Here is a 23,031-nt window from a genome sequence, read left to right as displayed (position 1 = left end):
GAGCCCACCGTGAGCCCCCGACCACGAGCGGGGAGGACGCGGGCCGAAGCGGGCCGCAGCGCGCGTGGCCGGGGCGCGGCACGGCGTGCGCGGCCTCGATCCGGGTCCCTGGGGGCGGCGCGCGCGAGGGGGCGGGGCCTGCGCGGCGGCGTGGGCGCGGGGCGCGCGCGAGGGAGGGCGCCGCGGGGAGGGGGCGGGGCCGCGCCGCCCGCGCCGCGCTGGGCGCTCTCGGCCAATGAGCGGCGTCCACATGCCGCGGCCGCGGCGAGAGGGGAGGCAGCGGCCGATAAATGCTATTAGAGCAGCCGCCGCCGCGCCGTCCCCGACGCCACCACCTCCTCACGCTCCGCCGCAGTTTCCTCCGCCGCTGCCGGGGCTGCGGAGCTGAGGGAGCGCTCCCCACCCCGCCGGCTCTCGCCTCCGGGGCTCCCTTCCGCCCTCGGTGGTCTGCCGGGCGTCTCCTCGTCCCGTTCCTCGGGCCCGGTCGGGGCCGCGAGCCGCCTCAGGACAGCGGGGACGGGGCTCGGGGGCCGCGGCCTGCGCTCCCTGCGGGCGGTTGAGGGCCGAGGAGGCCCTCCCTTCTGACGAGGGAAGGGAGGGTCGGGAGCCCCCGCCCTGCGGAGCCTGGGGCGGGCGCCGGCGAGGGCCGGGGCGGCCGGAGGGGCGGTTGTCTGGGGGAGGGGGTGCGGGGTGATTCAGCGCCCGGCGAGGCGGAAGCGGCCGGGGCAGCAGCAGCAGCAGCAGGAGGAAGGCGAGAGGCCAGTCCGCGCCTGGGCGCCCGGGGTGGCACGAGCCCGCGGCCCGAGTGCGAGGCGGAGGCGCGGAGGAGGCCGCGGGGACGGGAGGCGAAGCCGGCCGGGCCCCCGTAGCCATGGAGAACGCGCACACAAAGACGGTGGAGGAGGTGCTGGGCCACTTCGGAGTGAACGAGAGCACGGGGCTGAGCCTGGAGCAGGTCAAGAAGCTCAAGGAGAGATGGGGCTCCAACGGTAAGGTGGCCGGGGGCTGCAGGGGGGACCCCCACCACCTCCGGCGCGGCGCGCCGCGGGCCCGGGGAGCCAGGGAAGATGGCTGACCCGGGCTCCACCTCGTGGGTCTCGGCTCGGCGCCCGCCGACGGCTGCAGCGGCAAGGGGCCCCGGGCTGGCCGCGGTGGGTCCCTCCGCGAGGGAGGCAGAGAGGGCAGCGGGGGACGGGGGGTTGCTGGCGGGGACCGCCGGCTGGAGAGGGGGTTGGGGTGTGGGTGCGGGGGTCCGCGACCTCCCCACGCGCCTCGAGCCCGTGACCTTCCCGGCGCTGCGGCGAGCCCCGCGAGACGCCTCGTTGTCCCCAGCGGTGTCGGAGGCGGTGCAGGGAGCCACCCCGGAGTGGCACATCTGGCGGGGCTGATGACATCGCCGAGGCCACGCCGGCTCCTCCTCCCGGCTGCCCTGAAGGAGCTGGTGCCTAGGGTCAGATCCCAGGCGGCCTGGCTTTCTTCCCACACGCAAGAAAAATTTAAAATAAATAAATAAAGGAGGTTCTGTAGCTAGGTTTGCCTTTCCGAGACGCCAATGCTTACAGTCAGCAGGTTGTTTTAGAAAGATGGCACTAAAATGTTCCTTTTTTTTTTTCTCTCCCCTAATTTCCTTGTTAACGTTGCCTGGTGAATTTTTGCGATATCCAGAGTTACCGGCTGAAGAAGGTAAGCCATTTGAATGGATCCTGTCGTTGGTGTGCGTGTGTGTGTGTGTGTGCATGCATGCGTGCGTGCCAGCCCCTGCTCAGATGACACTTGACGACAAATACGTTTGTATTTCTAACAGGAAAAACCTTGCTGGAACTTGTGATTGAACAGTTCGAAGATCTGCTAGTTAGAATTTTACTGTTGGCTGCCTGTATATCTTTCGTAAGTATAGAAAAATTTCTTTTCTCCCCCCACCCCCAAAAAGCTGGAAATACCCCATAGATGAACCAAAAAGCAGATGATTTGCAGAGATTTCAAGTTGAGTCCCTGTGTTTGGTTTCCAAAAAACTGATGAAGCAAGCGGGTATTGCCACTTGTGAACAGATTGCTCGAGTTGATTCGTGTCGGGAAGATCGCCGGCTGGCATTCCCAGGGCGGTCGAGGCGTCCAAAAGTCCTTCCTTGGGAAGCCTTCTCCATTTCACGTTCTTCTCTTGGTGCTCCTGTTGTAAGGTCTGTTGTCCTCTGTAAATAGAACTTACAAAAGGAATATTCCAGTTGTTCTCCCTGGCTGCTAATGGCAAGGTGACAGTTGTGCCCAACGGTGACAAGAATGATGACGGCAGTGGTGGCACCACTGTTGACCAAATTTGGTCACTGACCCTCCAGAGTGGGGTCCTTGTCTAAGTGGACCCCTGTCTTGAGTGAGCCTAGGCTGGTAAAGGCAAGAGGCAGGGTGGCTTGTGCTAAATCTTGAAGAGAAGCAGCAGTGGTCTGGGTGTTTTTTCCCTGTTCCTGTGTGTGCTCATTCGTCTAGTGTGGTTGCTAAGAACAACAGCAGAAACAAGGTGAGGCGAGTGACAGTAATATGCCTCGGTTACTAACATTTTTCTGCCTAGTGTTTTTTATTGCATTTTTTTGTAGTCAGTAGAACTCTGGGCCATTTTCCTAAAAAATGACTGAATGAGACACAGATGTTCTTAAGCCTAACAGCATGAGGTGCCTTTTGATCTTAAATTACAGTATTTTATTCTGAAATCCATGATGGCAAGTGCAGCGCAAGTCCTCCTTTCAAATTGTGCAAATGGCACAGTTTCAGGGTTACATTTTTAAGCATTTTGTGGGGGTATGCAAGTCTTAGGGGGGGGTCCTGCCTCAGTTTCTATGGCCGCTGTGCTCGAAGGGGACAATTCTGAGAACTAAGTAAACCAAGCGGTGGGCGTTGAATGCAAGTGAGAGAAGGAGAAACGCTGTGCGTTCTCCCCGGGGGGAGCAGCCCCACGAGGCGAACCTCTGCTGTAGTAGATCGTGATTAATAATGCAGTCCTTAGGAATCTTTTTTTGTGGTTTTCATTGAGTAAAGAAGATTGCCGTAGCAACCACTGAATCACTGAACTGCTCCAGGATCGCTTAGGTGTGTCTTTCTGTGATTAATTCTGCAAAAAAAAAAAAAATATCCCCCCAGTGAATGGCTGCTGCTTGACCAGTTAAGATAAATGAGTAGTGCTGTGTGATTAACTGTAGTTTCAAGAAAGCGCAGGGGAGCAGTACCATGCATGCTGTACTTGAGGATAGTGTCAGGGTTAAATTGAAGCTGGCTACATGGCTAACTCTGGCAGTTGGACACAGGGACCCAAGGTCATCATCAGTGACCTTAGCTAGCGCATACAACCCGGAGGTGAAACTGGAATGTATGTGCAAGCCAGAAATGAAACAAGTTCCGGTTAATTCTGATTAAATTATTTGGTATGTGGTAACTTGAAGCGATGTTGGAAATGTCTGGGTGGAATAGGGTCGAGGGTCTCTTTCAGTGGTTAGTTTGACAGGGACTTTTTACAAACGTGAAATTAATCTTTGATGTGAGTTAATAGTTTCTTGATATATTCAAGTGGGTTTTAAGATAAATCCTTTGGTTTTTGTTTTCAGGCAAGACCTTGCCTTGGAGTGGAAATTTTAGTTCCTTTTTGATACCTTACTTGGTTTTGTTCAAGAGATGAACTACATTAAATTTTTATGTTGTGGGTGACAAAATAGCAAAAGAATAAGCTTTGGGAAGTACTTTTACTATACATTCGCTTCATTTGCTTTGGTTTGTTTGATGAAGAAATAGTGGATATAAAACCAGTTCTGTTGATGGACTTCCTGTGCGGCTGGCACTTGGCTGCGTTCTGCTTGACCTTTTCATTCCTCATTCTTTAGCTTTCAAAGAAGAAAGAGCAGAGTCCTTTTTTTTTTTTTGTCATAGTTTATTCCTATTTGCTTAATAGAAAAAGAAGGTTGAATATACACATTCCCTTGGAGAATGAACTAGGCAGTTCTGTGTACAGAATACATCATCCAGTATGGCGCAAGTTTAGTGATTTACTTCAAATATCAATCCAAGCTGTAAACTGTTAACCGTAGTTAATATTTTGCTGTGACAGGAGAGTTGCATTAATGTTTTACACTTTAGACCCATAGGGATAAAGTATAATGAATTTGCAATATTCATTAGTTTTTTTCTGTAAGGTCACTTGGGTTGGAAGAAGTAAGCATATGGACATGCTAGATGCCTTGCTTTGGCGTTCTAGGCACGCCGTCCTTTCCCTGTCTCCCGTCCTCTCCTTGGTCAGCACCCTCACCCTAGCCTGACCTGTGCCCTGAGTTAATCAACATGCCTGCCCAGCTGCTGTGTCTCCTGCCCCGCTTCCCATAGGTACTGGCTGAGTTCCAGTAACAGACACTGGGGATAAAGCATTGAGGAACACGCAGCTTGCAGGATAATGCTGTTGAGAAAAATAAAGCAGGGGAGCCGAATTGATGGTGTCGGCAATAATTTTGCTTTTCAAATAGGCTGATCAGGAATGTCCCCTGATTGGTGACATTGGTTAGAGAGAGCTGTGTTGCTCTGGCTTGGCTCTCTTATTCATGCAGCTGCCTTTGCTAACTTGCACTACCCTTCCCACTGTGGCTACCTAGATCGGACCTGGAGTGCTGCTCGGACTCTGCCGGGTTCCCCTCAGCCTTCCGGTGCCGCTGTAGTCTTGGCGAGCACCCTCTTCCTCCAGCGGGGCCCCTTAGCAGGCTTCGGGATTCCTCCTAGATGGTGTTAGTGCTTTTGATGCCACACATGTCCATGTGAGCTTGTTTGGAGTGTTATAAAAATACTTGGAACCTATTTACTTTTGTTTTCCTCTAAGTCATATGTGTAGGAAACATTTGAGATTGTATTAAGTAGTGATTAAAATTTTTTTCCCATTTTAATTTTTAAAATGCGATAAGATGGGCTTTAGTTTGTGTAGAGCCCTTTTTTTCTGCCTTTTAGAAAATACTGGTTTATTTCTATTGAAAAGGCAGTTAGAGAAAGAGATATAAAGATCTTCCATCCACTGGTTCACTCTCCAAGTGGCTGCAGAGGCGAGCTGGGCTGATCCAGTCTGGAGCCAGGAGCCTCCCGGTCTCCCAAGTGGATGCAGGGTCTCAAGGCTTTGAGCCATCCACTGCTTGCAGGGAGGATGGCCTAAGCAGGGAGCTGGGCAGGAAGTGGAGCAGCTGGAATATGAACTGGCACCCACATGGGATCCCAGGCATACAAGGCGAGGATTTAGCCTCTAGGCTATCATGCTGGGCCCTTAAAGCCTTTCTTAAAATACAGTCTGGAGGATGAACTTTTTGTGTATGCTTGTGGTGTACTTTCTTAGATGATTACATTCTCGGCTTTCAAACATTGAAGAGTGTTTTGCATGAGCTTTGTATCGTAGGAAGAATGAATTCTAAATGGTCTGTTTATGTTTTTTTTTAAGTGACTTTGTTTACCATCCCAGAAAATAACTACACCACTTACTGGTGCTTCTTTATATCATTTTTGCAAGATGTTTAACTTCCATTTCCTTGTTTTAAAAATATTTCAGTCTGTGTATGTTCACTAGTGGAGCAGGTGTTAGGGTGCCGAGGGAGCCCCGCCAGTTCCTGGGGACACGGAGGGTCTTCCCCAGGGAAAGACCTGCGTTCTTGAGCCGTATCCCATGACACATGTGGGAATCTAGCTGCAGGTGGAGGAACCGGTGCTCACTAAAGGATGTAGGCAGCCCAGGTGGCAGCTCAGCGTGCTGTGCCACAGTGCCCACTCCAAACACTCTTGGTTTCCCAAGTTCCTGGCGCTGGGCTGGTGGCAGGGACCCAGTTAACTTGCCTTCACTGCCCCATCCTCAGGTCCACATTAGTAGGAAGCTAATTAGGAGCCAGAACTTGGAATTGAACCCAGGCACTCATGTGGGTTGCCAAGATGTTAACCTCTAGGCTAAACCCCTGCTCCTCAAGGAGTTTGTTTGAAAAGGATTTGGAACTTTGAACTTGTGTGATAATGTAAGCTTTAGCAGGAGATAGGTCGGCTGGTGTGTGCACAAAGTTCAAAGGAAAGCAGCAGCGCCGTTTGTGCCTCCTGTTACACTTGAGGAACCTTTTCTTGCACCTGCCTGGGATTGCCAGGTTGGTTGCTTCATTGTTGCCTTGCGTTGTCAGTTGTGCACGCCGGCTTAGTGTTGTACTGCAGAGGGCGATGGCTGGTTCCAGACTTCCAGGGAATGAGAGGCAGTCCACTTTGTCTCTTAGGAGGTTTAGAAACCTCTGCCCTTCCTTGTGGAGCTTCCAAGTGGAGCTTGTTTGTCACCACCTGGGGGTAATTGACTCACCTGATTTTTCTCCCCTTTCCACTCTACTTTTTCCCATCTTAGTGGAGTTATCTTCCCACTTATATCACCTGAGAGGTTTTCTTACTAGGGGAAAAAGAAGTAAGGAAGGTGCAACATGATGTAAATGCAGTTTGTTGGCTTGGTTCTCCCCAGTTAGCTTAAATGTAGTTGATCTTCATTCTGGACTTCAGCACTTCTCCAGGTTTTTTGTGGACGTGGACTAGACCTGTTTGTTTGAAGTATTCAGGAGGTAGGTGGCTGTCGGTTTTATGCAGGCTTGGGTGCTGTGCTGAGGTTGGCATGCTGCTTAGTGTGTCTGCAGAGCGTGAAGTGCACTGTGTGAATGCCCGTGTCTCCTGTGTGGATGTGGCAGGCGCTCACGGCTGGTAAATGGCAGCCGCACGTTTCCTGGGCATTTCCTCTGAGGGTTCTGTCCAGGCCACTCTTCCTTCACTGCAGCTCTAAGTGTGTCCCAGGTTTGCCTGCCAAGGGAGGAATTCATAGCAGCTGTAACAAGGTGTGAAGCTTATCTTACACTTGCTAATGCCTCCCTGACCTTTTGAAAAGGCGCTCCTTACTTTTCAAGTTGGGCAATGTATCTCCCCTAAGAGCTAATTAAGTTTCTTATTTCTGATATGCTCTCCTTGGCAAGAGTTGAAAAGGTTAGTATTAGAGCAGCTGTGATCCTGCGTCCATCAAAATTTATAACTTCCTAGAAAAGTTTTCTTTTCTGGCGTTGGGCCTTGCCCTGTTGAAAGCTGCAGCAGCATTTCCCACCTCCTTTGGGGCTTGCTGCGCCTTAGCAGCGTCTTCAGGACTAGGTTGTGCGGCTGCTTTTTACCCTCGACTCAAATGGGAATTTCTTGATCATGTGCTGTTACTACCTGGACTTGCAAACCTCATGTCGGCACTTCGTCTGTTTGTTTGTTTTTAAGATTTATTTATTTTTTATCGGAAAGTCAGATATACAGAGCAGGAGAGACAGAGAAGATCTTCCGACCACTGATTTATTCCCCAAGCAGTCACAGTGGCCGGAGCTGAGCTGATCTGAAGCCAGGAGCCAGGAGCCTCCCCTGGGTCTCCCACAAGGGTGCAGGATCCCAAGGCTTTGAGCCATCCTCAGCTGCTTTTCCAGGCTACAAGCAGGGAGTTGGATGGGAAGTAGGGCCGCCAGGATTAGAACCGGTGACCATATGGGATCCCAGTGCGTGCAAGGCGAGGATTAACTTTAAAGATTCATTTATTTGTATTGGAAAGACATTTACAGAGAGAAGGAGAGACAGAGAAGATGTTACATCCACTGATTCACCGCAGATACCTGCAATGGCTAAAACTGAGCCAGTCTGGAGCCAGGAGCCAAGAGCTTCCGGGTCTCCCACATGGGTGTAGGGTCCCAAGGCTTTCGACCATTCTTGACTTCCTTCCCATGCCACAGGCAGGGAGCTGGATGGGAAATGGAGCATCTAGGACATGAACAGGTTCCCATGTGGGATCCTGGCACTTGTAAGGCAGAGGATTAGCCAGTTGAACCATCAAGGCAGACCCAATAATTAGATCTTTTAAAGTAAAGATATGATCAAATAACGGACTGATTTAATGACTTATGACTGCTTATGACGGACTTAACATCAGGCATAGGGTACGAATTTGGGGAGGGGGTAGGGAAATCCCAGACCCTATGAAATTTGCACCATAAAATTCAAAAATTAAAAAAGTTACCGTAAATTAAGCATTTTCAACAACAACAAAGACCAGGAACAAGTCCCACCTCCCAGATTGAATCATTAGATGTGGCTGGCAGAGTCCACAAGAGTCCCCGGGGCGGTTGACATCTCTCAGGGCTCTCGGTGCTGGTTAAATAGTAGTCATTTAGGGTATGCTTTTCCATGTTCTTTGAGATTTGTTGTGTTGTGGGCCCAATGTGATGACTCAGTGCCTGAAATCTTCACGTTGTATATTCCGGGATCCCAGAAGGGTGCTGCTTCGTGTTCTGGCTGCTTCACTTCCCATCCAGCTCCCTGCCTGTGGCCTGGGAAAGCAGTGGAGGCTGGCCCAAAGCCTTGGGACCCTGCACCTGTGGAAGACTTGAAAGAAGCTCCTGGCTTTGGTTCGTCTCAGCTCTAGCCATTACAGCCATTTGGGGAGTGAACCAGTAGATGGAAGATACCTCTTTCTCATCTCTCTTCTCTGTAAATCTGCTTTCCAATAAAAATAAATAAATCTATGTTTTTTAAGATTGGTTGTGTTCTGTTTTTCCACCTTTATTATTACTATTGCAGTTAGGCTTTTACAAGTTTTCAGTCCTAATGTTGTGGTTGTATGAGCTAAAAGTAGTTACCTGCTTGAGTCAGTCTTATGTATCTGGTTATAAAATTATTGGTCGTTTCTGAAGTGCTCTGTAGCTGCTAGTGTCATGGGCCTAACCTCCAAAATATTCGCTTGAGGTTTATTTTACTTGAAAGACATGGAGAAGAACGGGGAACAGGGAGAGAGACTCTGTCTGCTGGAAACTCCCAACATGGTTGCAGTGGCCAGAACTGAGCGGTCCCAAGCTGGGAACCTGGAGTGTCTTCAGGTCTCCCCACACAGGGAGAGGTGCTAAGGCTCTGGGCCGTCCTGCTGCCTTCCTGGGACAGTAACAGGGAGCAGAATCACAAGTGGAGCAGCTGGGGCTCACGCTGATGACGCCTGTTTGAGATGCTGTTATCACAGGCACCACTGTGACCCCCAATGTGCATTCTTGATTTCAGGACCCCTTAGGGTGACTGAGGTCCCCTTCAGGATTGCTGCTGAAGGTCTGAGGAGGTGGAGCGCCCCCTGCCTGTGCAGGCCCTGGGGCGCGCTGTCCTCCCCCCTCCGCTCAGTTCTGAGTCCTGGAAGCGTCTCCAGACTCCAGGCTGGCCAAGCCCAAGACAGTGAGTCAGGGCTGGGAGTGCTAAAAAGTCGGTGATTATGAATATTCTGTGTATGATCATTGTTTGGTGTGAGTGCTTGCCAGATCAACGTGGCTATTGATGACTGCCCTTTGCTTTAGTAAAACCAGGAAATTAAAGGTTGTTTTTTTTTTTTTTTAACTAAATATGTACCTTTTAAATGAACAGGCTTTATTTTATCTCCCTCCACAAAAGATATTTTATTTAGCTTCAAAAATGTAACTATGGTCCTGGCATGGTAGCCTGGTGGGTGAAGTTCTTACCTTGCTTATGCTGGGATCCCATGTGGCCGCTGGTTCATGTCCTGGCTGCTCTACTTCCTGTCCAGCTCCCTGCTTGTGGCCTGGGAAAGCAGCTGAGGACGGCCCAAAGCCTTGAAACCCTGCATCTGCATGGGAGACCCGGAAGAGGCTCCAGGCTCCTGGCTTCGGATTGGCTGAACTCCGGCCGCCGTTGTGGGCTCATGGGGAGTGAACCAGCAGATGGAAGATCTTTCTTTCTGTCTCTCCTCCTCTCTGTATATCTGCCTTTCCAATAAAAATAAATAAATCTTTCTTTAAAAAGTGCAATTATAAGTTAAGTTTGAGGGAATTATAATTAAGATATATAGTTTGGATGCTGTGAATGGGACATAAACTGATTGTTGGCCTCATTCCATTCCGCTTCCCATCAGAGACGGTAAGAAAGGGGATGTTACTTCACACAGTTGATCTGTGCTTACCTGGTGGCACTCGCCCAACCGCACACTCACAGCTCTGTGCTGCTTCTCTTGCAGGTGTTGGCATGGTTTGAAGAAGGTGAAGAAACGATCACGGCCTTTGTAGAGCCCTTTGTCATTCTGCTGATTTTAGTGGCCAATGCCATCGTGGGCGTGTGGCAGGTGAGAGAGCCCCGTGAGGGGTGGACAGTGCTGACCGTGTCCTTTGACCTGTGTGGCCTGGTTTCTGGAACCCCGGTCTATGCAGATTTTTTTCTTTTGTCCATTTTATGGCAGAATTTTAAATCTCTTGCAGGAACATTTTGCTGTGTTGATTAGTTGCTCCTCATTCATGGTAGAAATGAGAGAGAAAGTAGTTGAGGAAATCAGAAGATGGGAGAAACGGTCCGTCTCGTGCTCCCAGCTCCTGCAGCAACCCTCCCAGCTCAGCGTCATCTCTTCTGGGGTTTTTTGGGGGGTGGCAAGAGGGGTTATCCAAAGTCATTTTTCCTGCAGAGGTTGCTCCTGGTTGCTTTTCTTAAAGAATGTGAGCTTGCTTTATTACAGAAACAATGGCTCCCTCACCTTGCTCGGCAGGGATCTCGGTTTTGCTGCCGTTTTTTTCCCCTTTTTTTTAAACATTCATTTTCAGTTTTGCTTTAATTTTTGCTCTTCTAGGTTTATGGTATTTGTTGTCATTCCTTTGCAGTTAAATAGTGTGCCCGTCATTCTTAATGTAGACACGTTATAAAATTACCTAGGCCTGTAGCAGTTCTAAGCTGGTATCTCTGTGGTGAGCACCCGGATCTTCATGTGCTGGGCTCAGGGAAACATGGCCTGCCTCGGGGAGAGGCTTACCTCCTCTCTTCCCCTTTTTCTAAAAAAAAAATGCATTCATACTTTCATGTAAATTATCCTCTTGTGAGTAAATGAGTCAAAAGAAACTACCACAGGATTAGATTTGTCCTTGCTTTTTAAGCTAATTATGGTTTTATTACATGGAGTATTTAAATTACTGTGGAAGCTACTTAATACACATACCCATGTATTTCATTTTTATATTCATTTTTTAAAAGATTTACTTATTTTTATTGAAAATAAAAACAGAGAGAAGGAGAGATGGGGAGAAAGATCTGTCCCCTGGTTCACTTCCCAAGTGGCCGTAATGGAGCTGAGCTGATCCAAAGCCAAGAGCTTCTTCCGTGTCTCCCACATGTGTGTGGGGTCCCAAAACTTTGGGCCAACCTCTGCTTCATTCCTGGGCCACAAGCAGGGAGCTGGACAGGAAATGGAGCAGCCAGGACACGAACCCATATGGGATCCCAGCACTTGCAAGTCGAGGACTTAAGCCACTTGGCTACTGTGCTGGGCCCTGTAGTGATCTTGTAAGGCAGATATTCCCATCTGACCAACATGACATTGAGGTTCAGATTTAGTGTTTATCAAAGGCCTTAAGATAGTACATAACATTATTAGGGAATAGAACTTGGGCCAATGATGATCTGAACTCCAAAATAAAATTTATAACAAATTCAGAGGATTTTTAAATTTGTTTTCAGTTTTAAAAAGAATAACCTTCCTTTCAGTTCTGTGCTGAATTGCCCTCCTGGTCTCAGACTTGGCTGGCATGCTTGTTGCTTTAAGAAAAGTGTGGTCCTCGCCTTGCATGTGCTGGGATCCCATATGGGTGCTGGTTCTAATCCCAGCAGCTCCACTTCCCATCCAATTCCCTGCTCATGGCCTGGGAAGGCAGCTAAGTTCGGCCCAAAGCCTTGGGACCCTGCACCTGCATGGGAAAACTGAAATTGGCTCCTGGCTTGAGGTGGCACAGCTCTGGCCGTTGCAGCCACTTGGGGAGTGAATCAATGGACGAAAGATCTTCCTGTCTGTCTCTCTGTATATCTGAGTTTCCAATTAGAAAAAAAAAAAGGATCACGCCCTTCCGGTCTTGGTCCTGTTTCAACAGCACCTTGAGTGGTGGGGGCAGTGCTGGAGAGTCCCTGCCCTCTGGAAGTGGGGAGAGTCACGGCGTTGGCTGGTTTGAAGGATGGTGCCGTTTCCTCCCAGTGTCGGCAAGGAAGGCTTTTTGGAAGTGGTAACGTCTGTGACGCTGGAGGGCTGGAGAGATCGTTCCAGAGAGGGAGGAATGAATGGAACCATCCAGCTGTGTTTGAGGAATGACAAATTAGTCTAATTAGGGCAGGAGAGTATAGCTGAGCAGGGCAGCGGTGAAGGTGAGATTAGCAGATTTTGGAAACTGAGGAACGTCTTAGACATCTCTGTTTGCAGAAAGTTGTAATAAATATATTTGTGATAAGTTGGATATATTCTTGTTTCCCCAAGATGACCTACTTTTGGCATATCCTGTTTTAATGTGGTTGATTCCTTTTCTGGCTCTATATTTTAATATTCCTTTGGTAGTTTACCTTAAATAACAATTCTAATTGTCCTCTTGTCCTCAGGGTATGAGATCATATTTTTAAGCGTATGCTTCTAATTTAAATATACCCTTATTAATCGTGTTTATCGTACTCATAGAGTACAGTGTTTTGGGCACATCCCCTAAACTTTAAGAAGTCTGGTTAACTCTGACCTGACCTGACATGACCTGAAAATTGAGAAAACAAAACCCATTAATTATGAATTTTGAGGGACAAATTCTTATGAGGGGGGAAAAAGGTTGCTTTAAATTTCCTGTAGTTGGGCCCGGCGCTGTGGCGCAAGTGGTTAAGGTCCTCATCTTGCATGCCTGCGATCCCATATGGGCGCCGGTTCTAATCCCGGCAGCTCTACTTCCCATCCAGCTCCCTGCCTGTGGCCTGGGAAAGCAGTCAAGGACGGCCCAAAGCTTTGGGACCCTGCACCGCGTGGAGACCCAGAAGAGGCTCCTGGCTTCGGATCGGCATAGCATTGGCCGTTGCGCTCACTTGGGGAGTGAATCATCGGACAGAAGATCTTCCTCTCTGTCTCTCCTCTCTGTATATCCGCCTTTCCAATAAAAAAATAATAAAAATAAATCTTTTTAAAAAATTTCCTGTAGTTGAATGGAACTGATGCTCAAGATTTATTTTGTCCAAATGCTAGCAGGTGTTTAAAGGACTTTTATCATAATAGCATTGTTATGATTATATATGCTCATGTTTCTGGTGTGATGCACACAGGTCACTTTATTTTTTTAAAAGATTCATTTATTTTTATCGGAAAGTCAGATTTACATAGGAAGGAGAGACAGAGAGGAAGATCTTACATCCATTAGTTCACTCCCCAAATGACCACAGTAGAACAACAGGAGCTGAGCTGATCTGAAGCCAGGAACCAGCAGCCTCTTCAGGGTCTCCCACGTGGGTGCAGGGTCCTAAGGCTTTGGGCCGTCCTCGACTGCTTTCCCAGGCCACGAGCAGGGAGCTGGAAGGGAAATGAAGTTACTGGGATATGAACCAGTGTCCATATGGGATCCCAGCTCATGCAAGGCAAGGACTTTGGCTACTAGATTACCACGTCAGGCCCATAAACTCACTTTAAAAATGTGTCTTAAAAGGCATTGGAATGAATTTTAGTGTGAATTTTCCAAATCTGAGCAACCCTCTGCTCTGTCGGGGACACGTGTCAAGTGTGAGATGCACGTTCATGTCTCCGAGTTGGGGTGGCTTAGTTTTCTGTAGGCGTGTTTAACGTGCTCCAGTCATATCAAGCCTTGATGTGTTCATGTGTGATATTATGAGAATGTATGTGCTTGAAAGTGCTGTGACGAGAGTCAGGCCATGTTTGTCTATAATTGTTCATATTTATCAAAAAATACTCAATTTTTGACGCATACTTGAATTTCTTAGTTCTTTACTCATAACATTTACTTTGTGCCAAAACAGGGTCTTAAGCGTGTGACTTCTTGTCCTCACAGACGTTGGTGTGTAGATGCTGTTAATGTCGTGTTGCAGTAGTGACCCTGGGGGCTCCGTCCGTCACTGACCCTCTGTCGGACGCAGGGACACCCCGAGACTGGAGTTAGGCTGCTGCCTTTCTCAGACAGGATCGAGTTCAGGATCAAGTTCAGTGGTTTGGGCTTGTGTGCAGCTGGAGGGACAGCTGTGTTTTAGAGTGTGCTCTCTGACGCCAGATTCCATAGCTGCTTTTCCTCATTCCTTACTCTTCTTGGCGTCTTTGAAAATATTTTTAATACATAATCCTAAGCGTCATTATAAAATACTGCCTTGAAATGAAAACCGCTTAAAGGAAATGGGCTCTGGCTTAAGATGAGAGCTTCAGGATTTCATCTCATTGCATCAGTGATATGCAGCCTGTGTAGTCAACAGCAGTTGGTGGTGGAGACCTGTGGTTTGGGTAGCTGAGGGCAGTGTCCGTGACGGAGGCCAAGGCAGGAGCGGGCAGGTCTGGGTTCCAAGTAAAAGCCACATATTCGTGCTTGCTCTGGTATGACGCTTGTGTGTCCTGAGTCGCCAGGAACAGCCGGAGTCTGCCTCATCATTGTTTTAGATAAGAGTTACGGGGGGCCATGTTGGCACAGCTGAGGGAGCCCCACTGTGACGTCAGCATCCCGAGAGTGCCGAGCCCAGTCCCGGCTGACCGGTGTGCAGCTTCTTGGAGTGCTCTGAGTTCTGACTCCGGGCTTCAGCATGCTCCAGTTGCTGTGACCATCTGGGGAGTGAGCCAGTTAATGAAAGATGAGTCTTTTCTTCCCTTTCCCTTACCTCTATCGGCTCTGCCTTTTAAATGAATCTTTTAAGAAAAAAAAGTTAAAAATGTAAAGTATTTGATTACATGCGATTTAAGTTGAAAAAAAAACTGTGATGTTACACTGCCAATACTTGGAGTAACAGGCCGGTGTTGACTGGTCTGCTTTTTCCCTCAGGAAAGGAATGCTGAAAATGCCATCGAAGCCCTGAAGGAGTATGAGCCCGAGATGGGCAAGGTGTACCGGCAGGACCGGAAGAGCGTGCAGCGGATCAAAGCCAAAGACATCGTCCCTGGCGACATCGTGGAGATCGCAGGCACGTGAGCTTATGATTTTCCCTTTATTCTAGACTATTTCTGAATGCAGTCCTTATCTTACGGCTTCCAGTTGTATTTATAGACCACTTGGTTAACCCATTTTAGTACTATCCAAACAAATCTGATTTCCTTTACTATGATTTTTTTGGCATCTCTTGTTGATTACGTTTTGTTTGTAAAGAAGGTATTTTGAATGATTATACTTAGTAATTGATATGAACGAACTCCGATGCTAGAGGTGAAAGTTGGTGTCTGGCAGTTGTATTGAGCAGTTTGTTACACACTGGTTAATGGCTGTTCAGGCTTTTGTCTTGGTTCTTCACACAAATAGGAAGCTTCATTTGTAACTGGAATGGATGGCTCGGTAAATCCGTGGCTGTACTTACAAATGCTTGGACAGGACCCTGAGCCAGAGCTTCCCCGACTGAGCTCATGGGTCGGTTTCCTAGGACTTGCATTGAGGTGTAGCTGCTGCTCACCCACTAGCATCTCATGTGGGCACCAGTTCGAGTCCCTGCTGCTCCATTTTTGAGCCAACTCCCGGTGGCTGGAGAAAAGCAGTGGGAGATGATCCAGGTATTTATGCCCCTCACCCATGTGGGAGGTCTGAATGAGGCTCCTGGCTTTGGCCTGGCCCGGTCCCACTTCTGGCAGGAACCACTGGGTAGGTTTCTGTCTCTTGTTCTCTGTGCAACTCTGACTTTAAATAAATCTTTGGAAAACAACAGACCAGAAAGTTAGTGTATGCCCTGCATATGCAGCACTCTGCATGGATCCAAGGGGATGTGTGTCCTTGGGGCTCTCAGAGCCATGTTCAAACAGCCCTTGAAACTGACTGGAACAGCCTCTTATTTCCCCCAAGATGGTAGGGCTTATTTTGGAGAATCATTGCATAGGAATATGCTTTTTTTTTTTTGAGGCTTATTTAGGGCCATGGTGTAGTAGGCTAGGCTTCCATTGCAGCACTGGCATTGGCACTTCATATGTGCACCGATTTGTGTCCCCGCTGCTGCACTTCCAGACCAGCTCCCTGCTCATTGCCTGGGAAAGCAGTGGACCCAGGTGGGAGATCGGGAGGAAGCTCGGCTCTGGATCTGCTCAGCTCCAGCTGTTGGGGCCACTTGGGGAGTGATCCAGCAAGTGGAAGATCTGGTTCTCCTCTCTGTAAATAATAAATCTTCCAAAAAAACAGGAAAGGAAAAGAAGTTGACTTGGTACCAAAAGTTTTTTTTTAAAAGACCTATTTTATTTGAAAGCCAAAATTAAGGTGGGGGAGAGAGGAAGGGACATAGAGAAAGCAAGATGTTCCATCTGCTGGTTCACTCTACAGCACCCAGAACTGAGCCAGTCCAAAGCTGGAACCCAGGGAGCTGGATGGGAAGCGGGCCTGCTGGAATTAGAACCGTATGGGATCCTGGCACGTTCAAGGCGAGGATTTTAGCTGCTAGGCTATCGCGCCAGGCCCAGCTCACAATTTTTTAAACAGCTTTGAGGTGTAATTCATATGCTGTCAAGTTTGCCCTTTCCAGGGACAGCACTGTGGATCGTGGATAAAGCACTTCCTACAGCACCATCACCCATGCGTGGGTGCTAGTTCACATCTCGGCACTCCACTGTTACTGCTTCTTGGAGGGCAGTGACTGGGCCCCTGTACCATGGGGGGACCGGAGCAAGCTCCCAGCGTTTGTCTGCAGCCTGGCCCAGTGCTAGCTGGCACACATCTGGGAGGTAGATTCTCTGTATTTCTGCCTTTCAAAATAAAGTAAGTCTTTTACTTGTAGACAAAAAAAAAATGCAGTCACAATTTGAGAATGTTTTCGCCTCGGAGAACCTTGCCTCTGGTTAGCAGTTAGTCTCAGCCCTGGCGGCTGGGCTCTGTGTGTCCAGTATTCAGGGTAGGAAACCGTGTGGCTGTGTGTGATAGATTCCTTCAGCTTAGCGTTTAAGTATCTGATAAGTTTACGGAACATGTATTCGTTCCTTTCCATGGCTCAATAATATTCCGTTGCTCGGAGATGCGGCCTTTTATTTATCCATTTTGATGAATGTTCATGTAGGATATTGAGAATGTTTCTAGTTTGGTGTTCTTATGAGTAATGTTGCTGTGAATACTTGTTACAGGTTAGGTGAATGTAACTTTTGGTTTCTGTTATGCCTCAGGCCTGCGGGTAGCAGGCTGTGTGCTAACATTGAGTATTTTCAGCAACTGCCACACTGTTTTAAGTGGTGGTGTTGTGGTTTCTGATGCCTCTGTATTCTCCAAAGCAGTGGTTGCTGTCCATCTTTTTATGTTGGCCATGATTTTCTTCTCTGGGAATTACTGCTTTGTTCTGTTTTTTTAAACACTTCCAGGTATGTTCTCTTTGTAATTTTGATTTGCAGCTCCCTGATTGTCAGTTGTTGGCATCCTCTCAGGTGCGTGTCGTTTATTAAGGTAGCTTTTGTTTTCTGGAGAAATGTTCGGATCCTTTCCCCATTTTGTTTTTCTACATATGCCGGCTTATCCAATACAGCTAGCAGGAATGTTTTTCATTCTGTGGGAGGTGCTTCTTGACATCTCCTGTGGCGTCAGTGGTTCAGGCTGCTGGTCAGTCCTGCTGCTTTCCCCAGCTCCAGAACAAGGAGTTGGATCCAAAGCGGGGCAGCCAGGAACTGGACGAGAGCCTGATGCCAGATGCTGGCGTTGCAGGCAGCACTTTAACTCACTGACCACAGTGCTAGGCCAGATTTCTTAAGCTTCTTTCATTTAATGTGCAGGTTTTATACTTCTTTATTCCTAAGTATGGAATTGATTGTTGTTGATTTGGTATCTTGCAATCTTAGTGATCTCTGAAGGGTTTGTTAAGATGCCTTGGATACAGCACTGTGTATCTGCAAGGATTGGTAGCTCTTTGCAGCCTGGCCGCCTTTTGCTTCTAACCTGAGTCCCTGGCTGGAGCCTTGTTCAGTGGGGAACTGACGTGGCAAGGGCAAGCATCCTTGTCTTGCTCCTGTTAAAGGAGAGCGGACAGTCCTTCAGGAAGTGGAGTTTGGCTGTGGGTGACGGTGCTGTGGACATGTGGTTGTGATTCTAATGAAGTTTTCAGTGTGCTTTGGTCCACATGAGACTGTTGGTACTGTTCCTACATTTATATCCAGATTTAAAATATAACTTCCATGGATTAATGGGACCAGTGGGCCATTGAATTGGGTCACGGTGTAATTCTAGAGGATGAATTATCTGGAACGTTGGGAAAAGCATCTTGTGGCTCTGTAGATGAGTGGGTGTTTATGGAGAATTCTCAGACTATACTTGTTGGCCTTTAAACTTGTTTTGATTAGAACTGATACCCTGATTGGCCCTGCAGTTGGCATTTAGCCTTATAATTAATTCAGTTGTATAAAAGCTAGAGAAGTGGACTTCAGTTCTCCAAGTTTTTCCTTGTCCGAATTCTTTTGCTTGTCAGTCTTATTTGCCACACAGCCTGAAACAGTACAGCCTGAAACAGATGGCCGCTCTGCGCTTTAATTTATATTACGAAACTGGGCGTGAAGAAATCTTTCCGATGTGTTGGAAAAGTGAAGATGGAAACGAGGGCTGATGAGTGATTTTGATACTTGGAGAAAGTCACTGTTAATAGTGCAGGGGGTCACCTCTTGTGATTAAATTATTCCATCTTGTTTTGGGGTGCGGGTTTGTAGGGTGGTTCTGTTGAACATCTTGAAGGCTGCATTGGGGCAGATGGTTTCTGGAAGAGGAGGTGGAGTTAGGGAAGTTGAGTTTAGTTGTTGTCATACCAGCTAATAGTCACTCCATTGAGAAGTTGTGAAAGCACGCATAGGAGATGATTATGCAAACCTTAGAAGTCTCTAGAACACAGAAGCCAAGCAGAAGTACGGAGATACCTACTACTTGCTCATCTTCTGAACCCACGGTTGTGCGTTTGTCTTCATGCCAGGAAAATATTTCTTGGATGAATGGAAAATAAAACTTAAGACAAACATGTGGTAGGGACATAAATGTTCACACTTTTAAGCTCTCTGCATGATCTGATAATGTTCTAGAAATCTGCTGTCAGAGTCATGAATGTCCTCATTTTAGGGTTTGGGGGCATTTACTGACTTCCCAGGGCGCTACTTTTAGGATTGTTTAAAACAAACCTCATGTCTCTTGGTAACCCAGGGCTGACGAATAACACAAGGACATTAATATCCTCAGATGGCTTCTGTCTTGTAGTATACTCTGGAATGAATCATATTTTAAGATTATGTAAGTGATGGAAATGACACAATTTTAAAATAAAATTTGCTTTAGATTTTCTGTAAGGAATTGATTTGTGTTCTTTAGAGTGCAGACCAAATGCTCAGCAATAATTCTGGCAATTTCAGGGTTTATTCAAGGATATGAGGAACTACAAAATACAATGGATTTTTTTTTTAATTTATGTATGTTTGTATGTATTTGAAAGGTGGCATTTAGAGAGAGCGCTTCCATCTGCTCATTTACTCCACAAACGGCTGTAACGGCCAGACCTGAGCCAGTCAGAAGCCGGGAGCTACTTCTCGGTGTCCCATGTAGGTGCCAGGGGCCTAAGGCTTTGGGCCGTCTTCCCCTGCTTTTAGCAGGAAATGGAATAAAAAGTGGGTCAGCCAGGACTTGAACCAGCACCCTGTGGGATGCTGGTGTCCCAAGTGACAGCTTCACTTGCTGCACATAGTGTTTATCCCAAAGTGATAACTATCGAAATTTGATTTTTGATAATCAGCTTGCAGTGATGAAATTTAGTAGCATGTATAAAGTAACTTTTTTCAGACAGTTTTAATAAAATATGACTTGATATAAGGAACTCTTTGGTGTTCTAATCCTGCATAACAGTGAATAAAGTACATTCTATTTAGTGTAATTGGATAATCTGAGCAGATTCTTCTTCAGGAGCTTTCCAGGTCTAACAGGTGTCTGATTCCAGGCCGATGTGTGCTGCAGCTTAGCCACCTGCAGCACCAGCATACCATGTATGTCTGTGCAACTTCTGACTGCTCTACTTTTTTTTTTAATTGCAAAGGCAGATTTACGTAGAGAAAGAGAGACAAAGAAAGATCTTTCATCCACTGGTTCTCTACCCAGATGCCCACATGGCCAGAGCTGAGCTAGTCCAAAGTCAGCAGTTTCTTCCAGGTCTCCCATGAGGCTTTGGGTCATCCTCCGCTCAGACCACAAGCAGGGAGCTGGATGGGAAATGGAGCAGTCAGTACACAAACCAGCATCCACATGAGGTGCTGACATGGTCAGGTGGAAGATTAGCTTGAGGTGCCACCACAGCAACCCTTTGCCCTGCTCTTCCAATGGGACCAAAGAGGGATTGACCATGCTTGTCCTCTTGTCCCTTTTCTCGCATGAAGGTGGAGATGGGACTGGGGGTGCAGGTCTGAGACCTCTGCACCCAGGCTATAGTGGAGATTGTTATTTTAGTTCCTATAAATTCTGGGAGTTGCGCCTTGTAAAATAAATGTGGCTTCTTAATCCACTTGTGTATAAATACAAAAATGAAATCTGAAAGAGATTAGCATAGCTATATCAGAAGCAGAGAGCTTTGAGACTTAGGGCCCCTCGACACTGTAAGGAGCATCCTGAGAAATAAGGAGCCCTGGACAGTCCCCACAGCCGTCAGTCCATGCTGATCTGGAAGCCTGGCCCGGTTATCACGGAGCCGGCATTTCCCAATTTCCTCTAATCACCTCCTCTTCATTGCCCATGACTCATGACAGTCAGAGTGCCAGTAAGCGTCAACTTTTCCATTCTGGCACTGAGATGAAGATACCGCAAACAGTGTTGAGTGTTTCCACAGGTATGGAGGTCATGTTTTCTGGGTCTTGTGTAAAGTCACTGGAATCGGTGAATTTGGCTATGTAGAAATCTAAAACCACTTGTTGTTTTGTTGTTTAAATAAATTGCACATTGCCGACTCCAAGACAATTTCCAGATTCACAGCCTGGGGAAAGAGTAGGGCTATAAACTAAGAGTGGGGCATGGTTAGCTGTAGACTGTGCTTCTGTGGAAGTAGTGTGACTTTCAAAGACAGACCTTGAACAAGCTCCTCCTCTGTGTGCACTGAGAGAGAGTGCTGGCACCTCTGTGTGCACTGAGAGTGCTGGCACCTTCTGAGTGCACTGAGAGAGAGTGCTGGCACCTTCTGTGTGCACTGAGAGAGAGTGCTGGCACCTTCTGTGTGCACTGAGAGAGAGTGCTGGCACCTTCTGTGTGCACTGAGAGAGAGTGCTGGCACCTTCTGTGTGCACTGAGAGAGAGTGCTGGCACCTTCTGTGTGCACTGAGAGAGAGTGCTGGCACCTTCTGTGTGCACTGAGAGAGAGTGCTGGCACCTTCTGTGTGCACTGAGAGAGAGTGCTGGCACCTTCTGTGTGCACTGAGGGAGAGTGCTGGCACCTTCTGTGTGCACTGAGGGAGAGTGCTGGCACCTTCTGTGTGCACTGAGGGAGAGTGCTGGCACCTTCTGTGTGCACTGAGGGAGAGTGCTGGCACCTTCTGTGTGCACTGAGGGAGAGTGCTGGCACCTTCTGTGTGCACTGAGGGAGAGTGCTGGCACCTTCTGTGTGCACTGAGAGAGTGCTGGCACCTTCTGTGTGCACTGAGAGAGTGCTGGCACCTTCTGTGTGCACTGAGAGAGTGCTGGCACCTTCTGTGTGCACTGAGGGAGAGTGCTGGCACCTTCTGTGTGCACTGAGAGAGTGCTGGCACCTTCTGTGTGCACTGAGGGAGAGTGCTGGCACCTTCTGTGTGCACTGAGGGAGAGTGCTGGCACCTTCTGTGTGCACTGAGAGAGTGCTGGCACCTTCTGTGTCGGGTGTTGTGATATTGAGCTGTGCCTGAATAGAAGATGTCTCAAGACTTCTTTTCATGTAGCCAGTTTTAAAAATCAGTCTCCATAGTACATAGAAGAAAACCTGTTTGGGTATTTCTTAAAGTTTTGAAAGTGATTGGGAAGGAGGAAGACATCTCCCATTCACTGATCTAAGATTGGGCTGGGGTGACACTAGCAGCAGGAACCTTGAAAGCGTCCCATATGCCCTAGGTGGGAGTGAGCATCTATGGGCGTAGGAGAGTGCCTTCCTGCAGCTCGTGGCCTGGGAGAATAGAGTGTCAGGAAAGAAGAGAGCACTCTGCAGGTGCATTGTAAGGTCTGCTGACGACACGATCAAGGAATTGGAGTCTTGCTGTTGTGGGGAGAGGAGGGTGTGTACCTAGAAGCCCAGAAAACCCTTTGGGGACCTGAAGCTCACTGATGAGCAGCCTGAGATGGCGCGGTAAAGTGTGGTTGGGAAGTGGATAGGAAGAAGCTATTCAGAGTTCCTTAGTGAGGAACAGTGCCACCTTTGCCTGACGCCCTCCCCAACAACAGACCCCTGTGGCGCTTTAGGTGCTTCTCCCCTGCTCGCTCTGAGACCTGGAGATAGTTTTAAGTAGGCAAGGGGGACTTTCCATGTGAGCGGTTTAATTCATTCTACTTGACTACAAAATTTATGACTCAGGTTGGAAGCATAGTGAATGTGTTGGAATCATGTTTGAGTATTTAAGTAATTTAAGGTAATTAGTTCTATTGTGGTTTCCTTTTCCTAGGGGCTGCATTTAATTCAAAACTCATAGTGGTATATGAGACACAGTTTCTGATATTATGCAGTTTACTCTTAGAAATTATTTAGCTATTCCAGGTAGAATTTGTCTCAATTAATTATTAGATTCTTAAATTTATACTTAGAGCTAATAAAAAGGGATTTTTCTGAGTAACATTGATTAACCCAATATTTACAATCACTGCGGGTTTGTTTATTTGAAAGCGTGAATAGAGGACGTCTCTGATGTACCTCCCCAAATGCCTACAGCAATCAGGGCTGGAAGCAGCTGGAACCAGCTGGAGGCAGGGTCCGGAATCCATCCCAGTGTTGCATGGAGACATCAGGGACCCCTGTGTTGGGGCCATCACCCACCACCACCCAGGACATTCATAAGAACCAGGTTTAAAAGCTTGAGTCAGTGCTCTGATGAGTGTGTGTGTATTCTAAACT

The 23,031-nt window shown here is 47.9% G+C and overlaps 1 protein-coding gene across 2 annotated transcripts in view; it reads left to right on the top strand.

Annotated features, from left to right (window-relative positions):
* Nucleotides 1-320: 320 nt before the first annotated feature.
* The window catches only part of ATP2A2 (ATPase sarcoplasmic/endoplasmic reticulum Ca2+ transporting 2), a 45,627-nt gene continuing 22,916 nt past the window's right edge, over nucleotides 321-23,031 (top strand). For both annotated transcript variants that reach the window (XM_040987023.1, XM_040987022.1), the window contains exons 1-5: nucleotides 321-989; nucleotides 1,666-1,683; nucleotides 1,805-1,887; nucleotides 10,043-10,147; nucleotides 14,832-14,970. In XM_040987023.1, coding sequence (XP_040842957.1) covers nucleotides 872-989; nucleotides 1,666-1,683; nucleotides 1,805-1,887; nucleotides 10,043-10,147; nucleotides 14,832-14,970 — 463 coding nt within the window. In that variant the 5' untranslated portion in view covers nucleotides 321-871. The remainder of the gene's footprint in view (nucleotides 990-1,665; nucleotides 1,684-1,804; nucleotides 1,888-10,042; nucleotides 10,148-14,831; nucleotides 14,971-23,031) is intronic.

This window comes from Ochotona curzoniae, unplaced genomic scaffold (assembly GCF_017591425.1).
Source record: "Ochotona curzoniae isolate NIBS_2020 unplaced genomic scaffold, NIBS_Ocur_1.0 contig_46, whole genome shotgun sequence".
In the NCBI taxonomy this organism is placed as follows: domain Eukaryota; kingdom Metazoa; phylum Chordata; class Mammalia; order Lagomorpha; family Ochotonidae; genus Ochotona; species Ochotona curzoniae.
Note: the sequence above shows the minus strand (reverse complement) of the source record. Positions and strands in the feature narration are given on the sequence as shown.